The sequence below is a fragment of the Carcharhinus amblyrhynchos genome, chromosome 9 (genome assembly GCF_965287045.1).
Source record: "Carcharhinus amblyrhynchos chromosome 9, sCarAmb.v2.hapA, whole genome shotgun sequence".
NCBI classification, from domain to species: Eukaryota; Metazoa; Chordata; class Chondrichthyes; order Carcharhiniformes; family Carcharhinidae; genus Carcharhinus; species Carcharhinus amblyrhynchos.
Window position 1 is genome coordinate 56,637,894 of NC_137332.1, and position 20,740 is coordinate 56,658,633.

At 42.2% G+C, this 20,740-nt stretch overlaps 1 protein-coding gene across 1 annotated transcript in view; it reads right to left on the minus strand.

The window, feature by feature from the left end:
- Nucleotides 1-20,740, minus strand: part of hmcn1 (hemicentin 1) — a 543,993-nt gene that overhangs the window by 143,947 nt on the left and 379,306 nt on the right. Inside the window, exons 47-52 of the mRNA XM_080195726.1 lie at nucleotides 18,148-18,261; nucleotides 16,531-16,617; nucleotides 13,341-13,532; nucleotides 9,511-9,687; nucleotides 4,069-4,182; nucleotides 3,771-3,916 (exon numbers count right to left, since the gene is read on the minus strand). Coding sequence (XP_080051852.1) covers nucleotides 3,771-3,916; nucleotides 4,069-4,182; nucleotides 9,511-9,687; nucleotides 13,341-13,532; nucleotides 16,531-16,617; nucleotides 18,148-18,261 — 830 coding nt within the window. The remainder of the gene's footprint in view (nucleotides 1-3,770; nucleotides 3,917-4,068; nucleotides 4,183-9,510; nucleotides 9,688-13,340; nucleotides 13,533-16,530; nucleotides 16,618-18,147; nucleotides 18,262-20,740) is intronic.

Below are 20,740 nucleotides of genomic sequence, written 5' to 3' on the forward strand. Positions count from 1 at the left end.
ACTGTCAGGATACAGTAACTAGACAAGGGCATTGGAAATCTTGGCAGTCGGAATTCTGCCAGGAACCTATTGTGTAATGTTGTTCATCCCTGACTGAAGAGAATGGTGTAAAGTCTGACAACACCCGGTTTAAGTCCAACCGATTTATTTGATAGTACACTCACTAGCTTTCGGGTTAGCCCCTTCGTCAGGTGAATGGAGAGTTCTGGCCACAGACAGAGCATATAAAGCACAGACAGTTTACAGGTTACTGATTAGAATGCGAATCTTTACACCTAACCTGCTGTTCAAGTCTTAAAGTGGCTGACAATGTGAGTGGAAGGAGCACTGATCACAGGTTAAAGAGATGTGTATTGTCTCCAGACAGTACAGTAGGTGAGATTTTGCAAACCCAGGCAAGTCATGGGGGTTACAGATAGTGTGACATGAACCCAAGATCCTTGTTGAGACCGTCCTCATGTGTCCGGAACTTGGCTATCAGTCTCTGCTCAGTGACTCTGCGCTGTCGTGTGTCATGAAGGCTGCCTTGGAGAATGTTTACCCGAAGGTCAGAGGCTGAATGCCCGTGACCACTGAAGTGTTCACCAACAGGAAGGGAACAGTCTTGCCTGGTGATTGTCGAGCGATGTTCATTTATCCATTGTCGTAGCGTCTGCATGGTCTCCCCAATGTACCATGCTTCGGGACATCCTTTCTTGCAACGTATCAGGTAGACAATGTTGGCCGAGTTGCAAGAGTATTTACCGTGTAGCTGGTGGATGGTATTCTCATGTGTGATGATGTCATCCGTGTCGATGATCCGGCATGTCTTGCAGAGGTTGCTGTGGCAGGGTTGTGTGGTATTGTGGTCACTGTTCTCCTGAAGGCTGGGTAGTTTGCTGCGAACAATGGTCTGTTTGAGGTTGAGTGGTTGTCTGAAAGCAAGAAGTGGGGGTGTGGGGATGGCCCTGGCGAGATGTTCATCTTCATCAATGATATGTTGAAGACTCTGGAGAAGATGTCGTAGCTTCTCCGCTCCGGGGAAGTACTGGACGACAAAGGGTACTCTGTCCACCGTGTCCCGTGTCCTGTGTTTGTCTTCTGAGGAGATCAGTGCGGTTTTTTGCTGTGGCGCATCGGAACTGTCGATCTATGAGTCGAGCTCTGGGGATAGAGCGCCAGTATTCTTATGAGGGCATCTTTCAGCGTCTGGAGGTGTCTGTCACGATCTTCCTCATCTGAGCAGATCCTGTGTATACGGAGGGCTTGTCCATAGGGGATGGCTTCTTTAACATGTTTAGGGTGGAAGGTGGAGAAGTGGAGCATTGTGAGATTGTCTGTGGGCTTGCGGTACAGTGAGGTGCTGAGGTGACCGTCCTTGATGGAGATGCGTGTGTCCAAGAATGCAACTGATTCTGGGGAATAGTCCACGGTGAGTCTGATGGTGATATGGAACTTGTTGATGTAAGAACATAAGAACATAAGAAATAGGAGCAGGAGTAGGCCATCTAGCCCTTCGAGCCTGCCCCGCCATTCAATAAGATCATGGCTGATCTGTCGTGGCTCAGTTCCACTTTCCCGCCCTCTCCCCATAACCCTTAATCCCCTCTCTTATCAAGAACCCATCAACCCGCTTCTTAAAAATATTTAGCGAGGCAGCCTCCACCACTTCAACGGGCAGAGAATTCCAGAGATTCACCACCCTTTGAGTGAAGAAGTTCCTCCTCAACTCCGTTCTAAACCGCCTCCCCTTTATCTTGAGGCTGTGCCCCCTAGTCCCACTGTCTTTTTTGAGCGGGAAGAGTCTCTCCACCTCTATCCTATCCATCCCATTCATCATCTTATACGTCTCAATGAGATCTCCCCTCATTCTTCTAAACTCTAACGAGTACAAGCCTAGTTTATTCAGCCTCTCCTCATAGCTCAACCCCCTCAACTCCGGTATCAGCCTAGTAAACCTCCTCTGCACTCCCTCCAGGGCCAAAATATCCTTGCGCAGGTGCGGCGCCCAAAACTGCACACAGTACTCCAGCTGCGGCCTCACCAATGCCCTATACCTCATATAGTTGTTTCAGTGATTGTTCTCCATGAGGCCAAAGGAAGAAAATGTCATCGATGTATCTAGTGTATAGCATCGGTTGAAGATTCTGTGCGGTGAAGAAGTCTTGTTCTTCATAAGAACAGGATATGGTGCTCGACTCATAGATCGACAGTTCCGATGTGCCACAGCAAAAAACCGCACCGATCTCCTCAGAAGACAAACACGGGACACGGTGGACAGAGTACCCTTCGTCATCCAGTACTTCCCCGGAGCGGAGAAGCTACGACATCTTCTCCAGAGTCTTCAACATATCATTGATGAAGATGAACATCTCGCCAGGGCCATCCCCACACCCCCACTTCTTGCTTTCAGACAACCACTCAACCTCAAACAGACCATTGTTCGCAGCAAACTACCCAGCCTTCAGGAGAACAGTGACCACAATACCACACAACCCTGCCACAGCAACCTCTGCAAGACATGCTGGATCATCGACACGGATGATATCATCACACGTGAGAATACCATCCAGCAGCTATGCGGTAAATACTCTTGCAACTCGGCCAACGTTGTCTACCTGATATGTTGCAAGAAAGGATGTCCCGAAGCATGGTACATTGGGGAGACCATGCAGACGCTACAACAACGGATGAATGAACATCGCTCGACAATCACCAGGCAAGACAGTTCCCTTCCTGTTGGCGAACTCTTCAGTGGTCACGGGCATTCAGCCTATGACCTTCGGGTAAGCATTCTCCAAGGCGGCCTTCATGACACATGACAGCGCAGAGTCGCTGAGCAGAGACTGATAGCCAAGTTCCGGACACATGAGGACGGTCTCAACAAGGATCTTGGGTTCATGTCGCACTATCTATAACCCCCGTGACTTGCCTGGGTTTGCAAAACCTCACCTACTGTACTGTCTGGAGACAATACATATCTCTTTAACCTGTGATCAGTGCTCCTTCCACTCACATTGTCAGCCACTTTAAGACTTGAACAGCAGGTTAGGTGTAAAGATTCGCATTCTAATCAGTAACCTGTAAACTGTCTGTGCTTTATATGCTCTGTCTGAGGCCAGAACTCTCCATTCATCTGATGAAGGGGCTAACCCGAAAGCTAGTGAGTGTACTATCAAATAAATCGGTTGGACTTAAACCTGGTGTTGTCAGACTTTTCACTGTGTTTACCCCAGTCCAACGCTGGCACATCCACATCATGAAGAGAATGGGTCAGGTTTCCAGCAGTGTTAGAAGCATGGCTAGAAGCCCAGTTTGATATTACCCAGGAAGGTTAGTATTCATTGGCACTAGACCATCTTTCAGTTGCTACTCTGAGAAATATCCCAGATTATCTCCAGTGCCACTGATCAGTTCGCAGCCAGCTGGTTAGATTTCTCAGAGCTTTTAAAAGCTGTTCAGAAAGTGAGGGGAATACATTTATTTGGACATTCAAATCATATGAAATCATAATTGTTCCTTTATAATATACAGTTTAGGCATTTTTGTCCTTCACAAATCCCTTCTTATGTTATCATTTTCTAAATTTGTATAGCTTTCGTTATTTGTTCATTTCACTGAGGCATGTGATGGGTTAAACTTTGATGATGCAAATTGCACTTGAATTATCTTTTCCACAATTCAACTGTGTAACTTCAAATGGTCATTTAATATTGCAAATGAACAACATCAAGGGCTGAAGGCCTGTACTGTGCTGTACTGTTCTATGTTCTACGAAGGATAAAACACACCTGTCCATCTTTGTACCAGCGAAGGGTAGCTGCTGGGATTGCACGAGATTCACATTCAAGAATTAGGCTGTTGTTTACTTTGATCTTAATTTCCTTAGGGATCAGGCCAAAACCTGGAACGTCATCTTTGTTGATAGTAGGAGGGACTAGGCAAACAAAAAAATAACAGCAAACCATTACATCCAAGTTTCCTGAGAAGGCAGCAGCAATATTCTCCATTAAAAGACTTACCAAATGAAACAACTACACACAGCATTTCAGATTTTCAGAATATCTGTACTACACTGAAAGCACCTACTGTACACTTTTACTTCATAATTCTTTAGTGTCTCTCCAGCTTCATTAGTAGCAATACATGTATATCTTCCTGCATCCTTTTCCTGCGCATTCAGAATCTGAAGGGTTCGACCCCCTGAAAATGGGAAGGAAAAGAAGCAGAATTAGTTGAATTGATACAGTTAATGAAACTTGTGAATTGAGATCTGCAACATCTCAATATCAGCCAAAGTGAACTCACGTCTTCCATATTCGAACCAAACTCATAGAAATCCTGCATGTTCATCACAATATTATGCAATTACATGCAAACATAATTAGGTGACATGATTAGGGTTTGATATGGTATCAACTGATTGGTAGTTCTAGTCAGTTCATCATGATTAGGGAGATGACGTACTGATGTCATGAAATACATGATGCTCTATCTTCTACAAACTCTCCCAGCTATATCATTCCTCCATTTAAGCTTTCCCATGTACTGTCACAACATCTCAGATCTAACTATCTATTCCTATTCTATTTGGAGGATAGAATGCTCTGCCCACGCTAATCATTTCCTTTCTTAGCATTTACAATTCTGATCCACACCAATAAATTTAAAATTACCCTTACAATTGAGTGCATTACCTAACTACAATGTTTGATTTAACTCAGTCCAAATTGGGTATGAGCTTTCTTCTGCTAACTGTTCTCATATCAGTTCCAATGAACGATGGCACCCTGGATGGAAAATCACAAAAAACGCTAAATATGTATAAATCAGAAATTCTTTCAGTTTTTCCCATTAAATTACTGTGTTAGAGGCGTCTGCGGAGGGCACCATATTGCTGTCTTCCAAAGTTTGAAGTTCCTGTGTAAATATGTGTGCATGCATCAGGACTTCTCTGGGTCCCAACACTCAACAGCAACTCAGAAGGGAAAAACAGGAAAATAAGAAAAAGAACTGGTCCGAATTCTTTTTCTTGGCCTTCTGGGAAGGAATGATGAAAAGTCACCACTACTGCAGTTAGGAGATCTAAATTGTTATGTTGTTATTCTGTTAAAAATACATATAACCATGTTGCTGTACATAAACACACATTAATATCCACTCATCGAGAGGGATGCATGCAATAAATAGAGGTGTTAGATCTTCATGGCAAAACCAACAAAGTGTTGTGAAAAATACCACTTTTAAATCTAATTGTTTCTAATAATAACAATGGAGCCTGTTCAATGGCAGATCTAGCAGGGCAGATTGACTCAGCACCTGAACTAGCAGAAACTCTCCTAAAAAGCTGTTGAGGCTAGAGATCAGTTGAAAATCACATAACTGAAATTGATAGATTTTATTAGGCAAGCGTATTAAGGGCAAGAGAGCCAAAACAGATAAATTGAGTTAAAATAAAGATCATCCAGATTGAATTTAATGGCAGACTAGCTCAGGGTCTAAATAGCCAACACCTTTTCCTATGTTCCAATATTACAGTAGTCATGAGAGACAGAGAATTAGGTGAATCTTCTTTGAGGGACAAAAAGTGTTTTGTGTTTGCCTGATTACTCAGCTGATATTCAGCTACACAGCCAGAATTAGATGATCCCAGTGGAAGCAGCAGATTAGGAACTACAACTATCTTCAGTGCGCCCATCCTTGGAAACAGTGCAAATTCAGGTAAATTCCTATTTCTGTTTAATATCCATTGTGTCCTATTGGAAAGTACATGTGTAAAGGTGTGTATAGGATTATGCTGATTTGCAACGTGCCGCACAGTTAAAACAATTTACTCACATATGGGCAAAAAGTGATCATTTCGACAATGAGTGAAAGGTGCTCAATCTAAGGATTTGGCTTTAGGAGCCCAGGAGGAAGGTGGGGGAAATTAATTTCATAATTGACTTTTGGCTTGGATCAAACAGATTAAGTTTGATATTATAGGATCTCACATTCCACCCAAACAGCCAAAAGCTGACATTGGCATTCACAGATAGATAGACTGGGGTGCCATTTTGCCCAAATGACAAATCAAAGGGCACTAACTACGTAATTCTCAGGCTCCAAGGTTTGGCAGAAGACAGACAAGTTGGTTGCTAACATTAGACCCATCTCTGCACATGAAGAGAGAAAAGTAGGACTTTCCAGTCCCGCCCACTCCAGGACAGGAAATTCCCACCTGAAGTCAATGGACCCTTTGTTGGTTCGTCAAATTTTCCATCCCACCTGTGATGATTCCCACAGCAGGTAGGACTGGAAAATCTTGAAGCTATTGGTGAGAAATTGGATTAATTTTCTTCAATTATTTGTGGTGCTATAACAACATGACTTGGAGAATGATCAGAGGTCACGTAGAGTTGGGCAGGCTGCTGGAAAAGGGAAGATGAGGATTAAAAAGGCTCTTAGTAGAATATACCTGTTTCAGGAAGCAACTTTCCAATCTCAAGCTCAGTGAAAAACAATGCATCAGACATTGTGCCTCATTCAAAAAAATAAATCCGTAACATTTATCACCTATTGCTAACAATTGTAACCATATAGCCAATTACTGTGAAGGTGACAATGGCAATGTCTGGCCCCTTTCACATTGGAGTTGGAGATATTTGCAGCGTCTTGTAGTTTTCTATCCTCTGCTTCCCAAGGGAGGGCACTGAGGCTGGCTTTTGAATGAAAGCAGACTGCATTTTGTTCTCTATTCGCAAAGAAAACAAGGAGAGCAAACATATAGATTTGCTAGGAATGCAGGCCTCCCCATAGTGCAGTGTAGTGTTGATTGCACACATATTGCATTGCAGATATCGCATGTCAACTCTGACCTATAGTGAAACTGAAAAGAATTCTTTGCCTTCAACATCTAGTTGGTATTTGATAATACACAATGAATCATGCAGATCAATGCCTAGTATTCCAGTAGCAGTCACACTGCTTTCATTCAGCAGCATGTGCCAGCAGACACTAATCTACCATGGCAAACAAAAGGATGGCTGCTGGACAACAAACCATCTGCTGACTCTAATAATGCAACCCACACACATGTATGTGGCTTGCACACAGTGAAAACAATGCTGCCAGGAGATGACTGAACAAATTTGCGGGAACCCTGCTGTACTCAATATTACAACTCAGTTAGTCCAGTGGTGAAGAATAGAACTAGAGCCTCATTGTTATACACTTGCATGTTTCTATTTACAGCAGCATGTTACATATTGTGAATCTCAAATCTATCCACCACAGTTTCAGCCTGCTCCTCAAAATGTGAGCATGAGAGAACAATCATGTATACCCACATTGAATATTACATTCTGTGAAAAGCAATTTTAAATCCAGGGGTAGGTACAAAAGGTTTTACTAAAGTTTGTTTAACCAACCAAATTAAGATCAATCAAAAGAAAGTTAAACATCTTTGAAATAATCTTCTGGATCAATAAAGAATAATATTATCACTATTTTCTGTAGAAATAGGCTGGAGGTAAAAGTTGAACAAATCAATTTTTAAACCAGACAGTCTGGCATGTTATTTGATTTGTCAAATTTACTCTTCTCAATAGTTTTCTTCATCTGAATGACTTTTTGTCTCTGGAGAGTTGGATTTTTAAACAGGAGTGATTAATTAACAATTGCTTTTGGCATAGCAAATTACATGAAGGATTAAGTTACTGCTTCAGGTAATTATAGTAAACTACATCTAGGTCATCCTTATTATTTTAAAAAGTAGCAATTACTTGCATTTTATTTAATTATTCACATTCATTTATATTTTCCAAAAACATGAGTCAAACTTTCACATGCACACGGATGACACCCTGTGCTATCAATCACCTCCAATATAACTATGTTGGTAGACCGCTGCCAAACGTTTAACCCTAGATGAGCCATAACTTCATGCAGATAAACATTGAGAAGACTAAAGTTGAACCATAAATTCGGTATCATTGTAGCTGATCCTTTCCTCCTTTGGACCATTGCCTGACCACTAAGTCAGAATGTTTTCTACCTTGGTATCCAATTCAATCCCAAGCTGAGCTTTAAACTTCATATCCTTTTGATTATGAAAACAATCCACTTCTACTTTGAGAACATCTCGGTTCTTTGACTCTGACACAGCCAAAATCCAAATCCATGCCTTTTCCACTTCTGGGCTTGACTATTATAGCTTGCTCTGAACAATATTTCATTCTGAACTCTGTACAAACTTCAGCTCATCCAAAAATCTACTACCAATTGCCAATCCCAAAACTCACCCATATCCTCACAGGCCTACATTGGCTTTTGTCCCCAAATGTCTTCAATTTAATATTGTCAGTCATGTTTAAATCCTGTCAGTGTCTTGCTCCTTATCTTTGGAATCTCCTACAACTCTGGCTTCTTGCATGTCACTTCCTTCCATTGCCTCACTATTGGTCACTGTGCCTTCAGCTGTCTAAGTGCAATGCTCTGGAATTCCTTCCAAAAACTCTCTACCTCTCCTTCTTTTGGTCGCTCCTTAAACGTGTCCCTTCGACCAATTGTTTGGTCATTTGCCCTAATATCCTGTTTATAATAGGCCAAATCTTTTAGTCTTTGGATCATTGGAGACCAGACATATGACTGAAAATGCACATTGAGATCAACGCATGCACTTATGTGGCAATTTCTCAGGAAGTTTAAGACTCTTTGGTGAAAATCTCCATTTCTTGGGTTGGTTGGAGACTTTGGACAGTTTTGCAGTACTTTCCTGTATAAATACCCAGGAAATGTTAAGACAGATTAAAACATAGTCTAACACCTGTTCCATACCTGATCCTCTAAGCCTCCAGACTAACGCCCCAACCTGACCCCGATTATCCTTGACTGACAATCCCTGCAGTCCATTCTGACTGCCACCCCCGACCCAATTACTCCTTGACCACCTGACTAACGTCTTAACCTGACCTTACTGACTCTGTCAACTCAACCCAAATACCCATCAACCACCACAGACTACCCCCTGACCGTGCTCAACTAATTGTCTGACCAAACTAACCTTTCAACCTGACCCAAGTACCCCCAACCACCAGACTACAATCCTGACCAGATTGGACTACTCCCCATCCGACTATCACCTCCCCAACCTGACATGTTGACAAAGCACCACTCAACCATCTGACTAACCCTTGACATAACCTGATTACTTTCTGACCTGACTACCCACTCACCCACCTACAACCTCTTTCACCCACCACCGCCCCCATCACAACACCACCTACCATTTTGCCATTCTCACTCACTCGCGCATTCACACAGCCAACTGAGCCAATCTAAAACTGGTTAAAAACTTTTTACTGAGTATTTTATGTTATTCAAACTCAGAAAGTTAAAAATATAGACTTACACTTATTTGTTAAGAAAACTTCAAATAATATTTTGCACTCAATTTTAACCCATCTAATTTTTGTGGTGTTTGTGATACTGTAATCATAATGATAAAAACAATTTTTTTTTCTGAGTTATAATGTTGTAATTAACATTTACCTGGAAGGATTTGGACATTTTTGTTTGGAGAGTCGAAAGGTACTCCATCTTTGAGCCAAGTGATGGTTGCAGGAGGGTATGATTGTGCCTCGCACACGAGGGAAGTGGGGCTATTCAGAATAACAGTGACGTCCTCTGGAGTGCCTTGACTGTTAACACCAGGAATTTTTGGTGCCACTGGGTTGCAGAAAGAAAAAAAACACTAATTAGTTATAAGGCTAATTCAAATTCTAACTACATTGGACAACAAATATGGAATATGGTTATGCACCAAATAGTAATATTGCAGGAGGTAAAAATATGGTCACAGACCAATGACTCCGGAACTGTACTCATATCAAGTGTGCAAATCTGGCATAATAATTTCAACTCATCTGAATATTTTTCCCAGCATATTGCTCAAGACATATTGGAAGACTATGAGGTAAAAGGCTTGGAGATTCCATTACCAATAGCTAGTAAACAGCTGCAGGCACATGCAAGACATAGAACATAGAACATTACAGCGCAGAACAGGCCCTTCGGTCCACGATGTTGCGCCGACCAGTTAAAAAAAAACAATGACCCTCCAACCTAAACCAATCCCTTTTCGTCCATAAACCTATCCATGGATGTCTTAAACGCCCCCAAACTAGGCGCATTTACAACCGCAGCAGGCAGGGCATTCCAAACCCTCACCACCCTCTGGGTAAAGAACCTACCCCTGACATCCGTCCTATAACTACCCCCCCTTAATTTAAAGCCATGCCCCCTCGTGCTAGCTTTCTCCATCCGAGGAAAAAGGCTATCACTGTCCACCCTATCTAAACCTCTAATCATCTTATATGTTTCAATAAGATCCCCTCTTAGCCGCCTTCTTTCCAGCGAAAACAACCCCAAATCCCTCAGCCTCTCCTCATAGGACCTCCCCTCCATACCAGGCAACATCCTGGTAAACCACCTCTGCACCCTCTCCAAAGCCTCCACATCCTTCCTGTAATGTGGGGACCAGAACTGCACACAGTACTCCAAGTGCGGCCGCACCAGAGTTGTGTACAGTTGCAACATGACGCTGCGACTCCTAAATTCAATCCCCCTACCAATAAACGCCAAGACACCGTATGCCTTCTTAACAACCCTATCTACTTGATTCCCAACTTTCAGGGATCTATGTACACATACACCTAGATCCCTCTGTTCATCCACACTATTCAAAGTCCTCCCGTTAGCCCTATACTCAACACATCTGTTATTCCTACCAAAGTGAATTACCTCACACTTCTCCGCATTAAACTCCATCTGCCACCTCTCGGCCCAGCTCTGCAACCTGTCCAAGTCTTCCTGCAAACTATGACACCCTTCCTCACAATCTACCACACCTCCGACTTTGGTGTAATCAGCAAATTTACTAATCCACCCAACTATACCCTCATCCAGATCATTAATAAAAATTACAAACAGCAGTGGCCCCAAAACAGATCCCTGAGGCACACCACTCGTAACCGAACTCCATGACGAATACTTACCATCAACCACCACCCTCTGTCTCCTATCTGCTAGCCAATTCCTGATCCAATTTCCTAGATTACCCTCAATCCCATACATCTGCATTTTCTGCAGAAGCCTACCATGGTGAACCTTATCAAACGCCTTACTAAAATCCATATATACCACAGCAAGACTTTTGAGAATTACCATTTGAGATCCAAATGTGCTACCATAGGTAATTTGGATGGCCGAAGTAGAAGTTCAGCACAATCAAGGGGAAGAAAATGTCCCCATTCCCCAACATTTCCGCTGGCTGTGAATGACTAGTATATCTCCCTATTCACCAGCTCATTATGTGAAGCAGTCCTTATGTGCCAACAACCTGTCCTGGTCCCTCCATGCTGGTGTTACAGTTAAGAAAGTCCAGCAATGCCTCTATTTTCTCAGAAGACGGAGGACATTTGGCATGTCTGCTACGACTCTCACCAACTTTTACAGATGCAGCATATAAAGCAATGTTTTTGGTTATATCACAGCTTGATATGGCTCCTGCTCTGTCCAAGACTGCTAGAAACTACAAAGGGTCGTGAAAGAAGCCCAATTGACCCTGTCCATGCCTTGGAAAAGCAGCCAGCATATTCAAGGACCCCACGCACCCCGGACATACTCTTCCACCTTCTTCTGTCAGAAGGAAATGTACCAAATGCCTCAAGAACAGCTTCTTCCCTGCTGTCATCCGACTTTTGAATGAACCTACCTTGTATAAAGTTGATCTTTCTCTACAAATTTGCTATGACTGTAACACTACATTCTGCACTCTTTCCTTTCCTTCTCTATATACCGTGTGCTTTGTCTATATAGTGCACAAGAAACATTACTTTTTACTGTATACTAATGCATGTGACAATAATAAATCGAATTATATCAAATCATTTGCATTCCAATGAAGACTTGATGAGATTCATGCACAATTAATATACAAGCTCCTTGCCCTTAACACAAAGGGTATCCAGGAACCTCCAGGAATTTATCCAACCAGAATTTTCTATTCCTATCCTATGAGGTTTCATCAGATGACATCTACTCCTGCAGTTGAGTATCATGACTTTGTGTCAGCAACTACTGTGCAAGAAATTTTGAGAACCAGGAGACCACCCACAGCCAGGTGGAAAAGAAAGTATGTCAATCTCTCTCTCTCTGCCTGAACCCCAATCATCAGACTTACACTCCTAGTCTCTCCCCTCGCTGGATCCCCGAACTCCATTCTGCAGTCTCCTGCTCTCCCCCAGAATCCTTTCTTCCTCTCTCTCTTGGAGTCCCATCTGCCAATCCCCATTTACCAATCTCCCTTTCTTCTGAAGCCCCCATTCCTCCACTCCAGAACCTCGTCACTTTTTTCTTCAGCTACCCAGTCAATTGTCACCACCAACTGGTTCTGCCACTGTTTAATCCTGAGTGGGGCCTAAGACACTGGAGGGTTTTCTGGAGCCTGTGATATCATGATGTGAGGGATGTGATGCTACTGCTGTAAAAAATAAGTAAATGAGGAGATCTCCCAGATTGTGAGTAGCAGTGCCCAGGAGATCGACTCATATTCATAAAATCCCTACAGTGCAGAAGAAGACCATTCAGCTCATCAATTCTGCACCAACCCTCCAAAATAGCATCTTTCCCAAGGCCCATCCCATGCCTGCAACCTCACATCTTAACCTCACTAATCCCCTAAGCTACATATTTTGGTATAGTAAGGGGCAATTCAGCATGGCCAACGCACTTAACTTAAACATCTTTGGACTGTGGGAGGAAAGCAGAGGGCCCAGAGGAAACACATATAGGCATGAAGAGAACGTGCAAACTCCACACAGTCACCCAAAGCTATAGCAAAAAAGTTGGCAACCCGACATTGGTTATAAGTCTACAGGATTTAAACAACCTCCAGGATTGTTTAAATCTCCAGGAGCTCCAGGATGAGAAATCACGTTATTGGTTATTTGGGCCAATATTCAGTTCAAAGTAAAACTTCCTGTTCCTTTGATCACAGAAGACCCTTTCTCCAAAAACCAAATGATTTACATCAGAATATTGCACATGCCTGATGCCTTTTGCTTTAGAAATGGAAAGTTGAGCACAGGGCTAGGTGGTTTAATATCCCCTGATTATCAACATTTTCTGGTACAATGTAAAACCAATTCACTTCAGTTTCTTCAGGGTTACCCAAAGCTTTGTGTTCAATGTCTGGCAAAAACAGGACCACTCTCTTGAAGAAAACCTTCCACTTCTGGGAGGTTAACATTTACAATTATTTAGTACTCTAATGTTATTATTCAGTTTAAAATATTAGAAGTTTTACTGAGGGCACATACCTAGTACATTTACATTAAAGTGTTTGTTCTTGTCTCCAGCTGTGTTGGAGGCAATGCAGGTGTATCGACCTGTATCAGACACATGCGCACTCACAATCTGAAGAAAGCGTCCATTGGATAGAATGCGATGCTGCTGGCTTTCTGTCAGAGATTGACCATCTTTCACCCATCTTATTTGTGGAACAGGATTGCCTTTTCACAGAAGGAAAAAACAAATTCTGTGAATTCCTTTTCTTAGTATGAAATATAATTGACAACTTTAATTTTTTTTTTAATCATTTGTGGGACATGGGCATCACTGGCTGGCCAGCATTTATTGTCCGTTCGTTGTTGCTCTTGAGAAGGTGGTGGTGAGCTGCCTTCCTGAAACACTACAGTCTACGTGCTATGGGTTGACCCAATATGCTGTTAGAGGGAATTCCAGGATTTTGACCCAGCAACAGCGAAGGTTATGCCGATATATTTATTTGTCCTAACTGTAGCAGATGGACTTTTGATTCACTCTTACCTGAAAATTATGACTGATTTAGGAAGTTGAGTGGGTTGCTTAAATAAAAGGTCTACCTACTCTTGTCATTAAAACATTACTTTGTTACCAGAGAATAAATTTTTATTCATGTTCCTGACATAGAGCTATGTCCACAAGGAGTACATATAAGGATATTACATGCAGCACATGACTTTTCATCTGTTGTGGCTGAAGTGTTGTGGGGTGCAGATGTCAGTATGTCCTCACAACTGTGTTCAGCACCAGAGGTACGCAAGTGAAAAAAATGCCTGCATGTTCTCAATCTAGCTCATATCTCCTGCAATGAATGGCACCATTATTCCTGCAGACTCATGGGTAGGACTAGTATGCAGTGATTTACGTGAATCACTAGTATCTAGAAATTCAATGGCATAGGATTGAATGGAAGCAAAATGTGGAGAATTATAATCACTTGAACACAAGTACAATTTGAACATACTGTTTATTGGCACAACCTGTATTGAACACAAAGTGGCTATTTTGCTACCTTCTTAGGAAAAATTAGTTGATCTTTTGTTATAAATATTATACTGCAGCCACCAGAATAGGATTGTACATTATCTACAAGTCAGGCTGAATGCATACGTGGCAAATCACAATTAGGTAATCAACACTTCTGGGATGAAACATCCGTTAAGTCATGCTGTTGGTTACACATTCTGAGGTGATTTTGACTCCGCAATCAATGTCTGCAGGAATGGCAGCACGTGCTCAAAATCCGGAGAGCAGGATTTGCACCGTGAAGTTTCCAAGTTCCAATTTTACCGGTCCTTTACCAATTGAATGGCCCGAGACATGTCGCGGGATTGCAGAATGCTTATTTGAAAACATCACCATGTCATTAGCGAGGATTCTCACCAGGACTCCCCCCGCCCCCTCACTGGTTATTCAACGGGTGTGGTGTGCTGTCACACTAGTGCCATTTACAACAGATTTACCTGACATGAACAACAGATTTGAACCTGTCGTGGGGGTCTCCCCAGGGAAGAGGGACATGGCCAGTCTGTGCCAAAGGATGGGTACCAGTGGAAGCCTCACGGAGGAGGAATTATTCAGATTTGGCAGTAGCTGGAAGCTGACAGAGGAGCAGATGTGGGGAGGTAGGCATGGAATTGGATACCAGCTCAGACTTTTGAGGGGCGGAGAGAAGTAGAGGAGTGCCTACTCTGATCTGCAGTGGGAAGGGAGGCGCCTGAGACCTCTGTGGTGGTCTGAGGGGGATGGTTTACTCAGTTTCTGATCAGGGTGCCTTTTAAAGATAATGCCCCGATCTCTGAGCAGTGGGTTTTGCTGGTGTGTTGAGGCCCAAGCTCCCTTTTTGATGGCATGAAACACATACCCTTAATTTTCTTTTGACAGATTTGGAAAGAAAACAGACCAGTTTCGCTGGAAAAAACAGACCAGTTTTCTCACCAGAAACAGCACTCTGTGAGTTTTTGTTAAGGTTTCACCAATTAATGTGCAAATCAAGTTGAGGATTTTTAGTTAATCATCCAAGGAATTTGATGTATACTAATTTGTGGAATTGTGCCAATTTATAATTACATTTTTCCTCCTTCTCCCTCCTTTTATATACTCATCCTAGAAATAGTTTCGCAGGCACTGACACTTTAGTATTGCAACCCAATGGCCATTTTACCTTCCCTAGTCCAGGACAGCCTAGAATAATAACACTTTTAACAGCCATCCTGGCTGGGAATTATCACCTCATCACAGTCTATGGACCATACCAATGACTTCTCTGTTTTTGTCTGTGAGAATACCACACCGGCTGTGAGGTACTTGGAAAAGCCTAATAGGGTTATGACTGGTACATCTTTGAGTTCAGGATCTTCACTCTGGAGGCTATAATTACACAAATTACAAAGATAAAATTAAACATTATGAAGTCTCTAGAGGGCAGACATTAATCACTGTTGATGGCCAATTTGCAATTACAAATTGATCACTTAAGAACTATGGTTTAGGGCATTAGGGCTATAATATTAGATCCAGGGTCACAAGGGCTTGCATGTAATGTTGTCTTCAGCACTCACCTTTGTTGATTAGAAAATGCCGTCAACCATCTTTTGGACAAGATATTACATCATTCAACTAACATCATTTCATTGTGAGAGGAGGTTTACTAGGCTGATACCGGAGTTGAGGGGATTGAGCTATGAGGAGAAGCTGAATAAACTAGGCTTGTACTCGTTAGAGTTTAAAAGAATGAGGGGAGATCTCATTGAGACATATAAGATGATGAATGGGATGGATAGGATAAAGGTGGAGAGACTCTTCCCGCTCAAAAAAGACAGTAGGACTAGGGGGCACAGCCTCAAGATAAAGGGGAGGCGGTTTAGAACAGAGTTGAGGAGGAACTTCTTCACTCAAAGGGTGGTGAATCTCTGGAATTCTCTGCCCGTTGAAGTGGTGGAGGCTGCCTCGCTAAATATTTTTAAGAAGCGGGTTGATGGGTTCTTGATAAGAGAGGGGATTAAGGGTTATGGGGAGAGGGCGGGAAAGTGGAACTGAGCCACGACAGATCAGCCATGATCTTATTGAATGGCGGGGCAGGCTCGAAGGGCTAGATGGCCTACTCCTGCTCCTATTTCTTATGTTCTTATGTTCTTAAGTGTGGTTTATTTCACAATTACATTATTTCTTTTATTGTGTTTTTACCTGAAACCTCACAAGTGAGGGTAATACTTTGGTTCTCCTTGGTTTTCACATCCTCCATCTTGTCTTCATTAGCAATGCTTGGTGGCACTATTTATATTAGAAATATATATTGAAATAAAATCACTCAAAATACTTCAGCTCCTTATTAGTCAAAAAGTCTAAAAATAAACAATTTAAATCAAATGTAGGAAATTCCAACTGGACCGCTTTAGAGGGACTGAGTGAATTACAATTTCCAACAACGTTTCCATGCTATCAATATACAAAATTTAGTCTTGCACACAAATATTGTACATGCATTAGGATTTCCTTGACACTATCCAAGGATAATTGGATATTATTTTCAATTGTCTATTATTTTCAGTTTTTGGTAGCACTTTATCACATTGTTAGGGCATCTCAGAGTACATTGAGATGATTTGCGTGGCTTGATTGGTGGGATGATATGGGAGAGGAGACGAATGATGAAGGGGACAGAGATCAGAATCGCACGACAGTTACTGATTGTTTACCCTGGATTTTGCACACAGAGTAACAATGAGGCCAACAAATCTCAGCATTGAGTAAGTCTGACAAGCAATTTTTGGGGTATACACTTACTCAAACATGGAAATCTAGAACGTGACGTATGAACGACCTTGTTCCTCCACAGACTGTATTATAACAGAACCTTGCTGATAGGCTCTGTGTTCAAACACAGAAAGGGCCTGAAGTTGTGGTACTTCTCTATTAATCACAGCAGAAAAATCACATTTTTTAACAGTGTGGTCAGTTAAAATTACTGCCAAATAACTTGCTGCCCTTGAATGTTTGATTTTATATGGGTTTTGTTGCATTTTTTCAGACTTTAGTTAGTTTTCAACATTAAAAATAAAAGCTTTTGCATTGTTTTTTCTATCACTCTTTCATTTCCATTGCTTCTGCTTGTTTTTATGAATCTGGTTTCCTACACATGATTTAAATCCAAATTTATAATTCCTAGTTTAGACTCTGCAGGTCTTGTATTGGTTGAAGGGCCTCCCAAATTCTTGTCCTGACCACCCACCATAGGTTCCCTGTAGTGGGCATTGTGCTAGATCAGATACATCTGATATCCATAAGTCTCAGCTCAAAAAGCTCTGTCAACAGCTGTCAATGTAATGAGCAATGAATGTCATTCCTTTGCTACCGACTGAAAAATTAAACACATTATGGGCACAATGTTACCGGCCATTCGCACTCTATGTCCGCTGCAAGGGTGGAGAACTTGGCACTCAGCCAAACCTCCATTCATTGCAGCAGGGCCAGAAAATCCTGCCGGTGTGAACAACCGGAAAAATCCACCCGTGTCTTTTGATTTCTAGAAAGGAATCCGTGTGGAAGTTTTGATTCTAACACTTTCACGCTAATTGTTCAACTTGCTTGGAACTATTAGTAGGTGATAATTACATTTATGAGTCTTTTTAAAAAATGTTCCAAAATGAAGATATCATTTTTTCTTTAGATGAGGACGACCCAGGAAAGCAACAAGATTTGGTACGTGTACTTGGTCACAGAAGAGTGCAGCAATGTGATTGTGATTTTTTCCATCATTGAGGAAAGTGACTTGTTGAAATACTTTGGCTCTCATTTTTTTACCTAATACATCCAGGTCAAAGCTTTTGGTCTCTTCTCCTGCAGCATTTGTGACCACACAGGAGTATCGCCCTGAATCCTCCAATGCAGGATGCATCAAGCGCAGTATGCGACCACCTGTGGAAAAATGAGATATCGACTGTTATATAAGGTAATTAAGAAAGGATATAAAAATAACAGCACAATGTTTGTACAGCTTCACAAAGTTGAGTTGGGGTCAAAGTAAGAATTACACTATTATTTAGGAATGTAACTATTTTAGTTAATCCCAAGGTGCAGTTAAATTGTATGCCGTGTAGTCACAAAGGAATACACTAATCAAATAATTAGCTTTGCACAAACAATGAATCATTTGTATTATGTATAGCACAGACATAAGGTCACCACCATTACACGTAGCCATATCTGTCTACTCTTGTTTAAATAGTTCTATGTATCAGCAAATGGGCTTGGCCATGTCAAATAGCTGGCTGAAACATTTTAAGTACCTGATATTTTCTTTGTGGACATTTTATGACGCCTGATGGGCACATTTTACATTACATTACAGCTAAAGTTACTGCAAAAGAGACCAGATTTACAGGCTAAGTCTGGCAGTAAATTGTAGTGATGCACTTGGAAGATATCCTGGTTGAGCAGCGCAGCTTGCCAGGAACTGGGTAAGCGGAGCGGAGTGCTCACCAGGGGTTGGGTGAGCGGGAGGCTGGCCAGGGGCTGGGCAATCGGGGCAGCTGGCCAGGGTCTGGGTAACCCGGACAGCTGGCTAGGGTCTGGCAAGTGGAGCGGAGCAGCTCGCCAGCGGCTGGTCGAGTGGAGCAGAGTGGGTCGCCAGGAGCTGGTCAAATGGTACTGCCCGCCTGGGATTGATCCAGTGAGGCAGATCGTCAGGGGTTGGTCGAGCGGGGTGGCTCACCAGGGGTTGGTCAAATGGAGCTGCCTGCCTGGGATTGGCCCAGCGAGGCAGATCACTGGCCCAGTGAGGCAGATTGCCAAGGATGGGCTCAGTGGGATATTATTCAATATTCACAAATTGAAAGCTTTGCTTACGCTACAGTAACAAAGAGCTAATAACATAGGCTGAAGGAAAATGATTCTGCTTTGTTGTCATCCATCTTCGAGTGCATGTGAAAAAAATCTGCTGATGGATTGATGCCAACTGTGAGGATTAATATAAGCAGAGTAACTAAATTAACTTTTATCTCAGCATTTGAAGTCAACTGTAGCATTTCAGGCTGCATGCATAATTGAATATGGCTTTGCAGTACTGATAGCTTTGGCATGCTCACAGTAGCTGTATGCTTCAAGATCAAGATCTAACATTTGCATTAAAACTGAACAAAGACTATAGAACTGTCCCCTAAAATGTAAATGCTCAGAAAAGTTGGTGCATTGCACACCCATGTTTGATACTTAAAGCGTTAGAGGAAGGATGCAAGATTAATATTCATGACCTCAATCTTATAGACAGGACTAGATACTTAGCCCCTGGAGCCTGTTCTGCCACTCATTGAGATTGTGGTTGAGTTGCACAACAAGAAAACTCTATATATACCATATTTTCAGAATGGTGCATCATTGGGCACGTTGGTTATGCTTCTTCATGCATGTTTAGATATTTTGTAAAACTTTATTGCCAGGCTCATAATATTACTGCAAGAGCAACAGGGCATCCAGGACCCTGGCAACAATGTGGGGAGGCAATGGCCTAATGGTATTATTGCTAGACTATTAATCCAAAAACTCAGCTAATATCCTGAGGACTTAGGTATGAATCCCACCACGGTTGATGGTGAATTTGCTAAAAATGGGATTAAGAAACTACTGATCCCACTGGGATTAAGAAACTACTGATGACCACGAAACCATGGTTGATTGTTGGAAAAAACCCATCTGTTTCATTAATGTCCTTTAGGAAATGAAATCTGTTGTCCTTACCTGGTCTGGCCTAGATGTGACTCCAGAACCACAGCAATGTGGTTGACTCTGAACTGCCATCAGGCAACTAGGAATGGGCAATGAATGCTGGCCAGTCAGCAATGCCCATGTCCCACAAATAAATAAAAAATACCCAATGAGAACAAGGATAAATTAGAGTAAATAATTCAATGTAAACTGAGTAACTTTTCACCAAAAGACAATCTCACCATCTACCCTTTACATTCAACAGCATTACATCATTGTTGTTTCTGGGAATTCAATCTGGGTGTTATCATTGAGTAGAAACTGAACTGGGCCAGCCATACAAATATTGTGGCTACAAGAACATATCATAGGCTCAGAACTCTGCAGCAAAGTAACTCCTGCTGACTCCCCAAAATCTGTTCACCACTTTACAAGGTACAGATTAACAGTGTGATGAAATGCTTTGCATGTGCTGCATGAATACAGCTCCAATAACACACGAGAAGCTTGCACCATCCAGGACAAAGCAGCTTGCTTGAATTGGTACCCCATTTACCACGTTAAACATTCACTCCTCCACCACTGACTCTCAGTGGCAGCAGTGTGTCCCATCTACAAGGTGCAGATGGTAGCAGTTTCCTAAACCATGATCTTTTACCATGTAGAAGGACAAGGATGCAGGAGAACATCATCA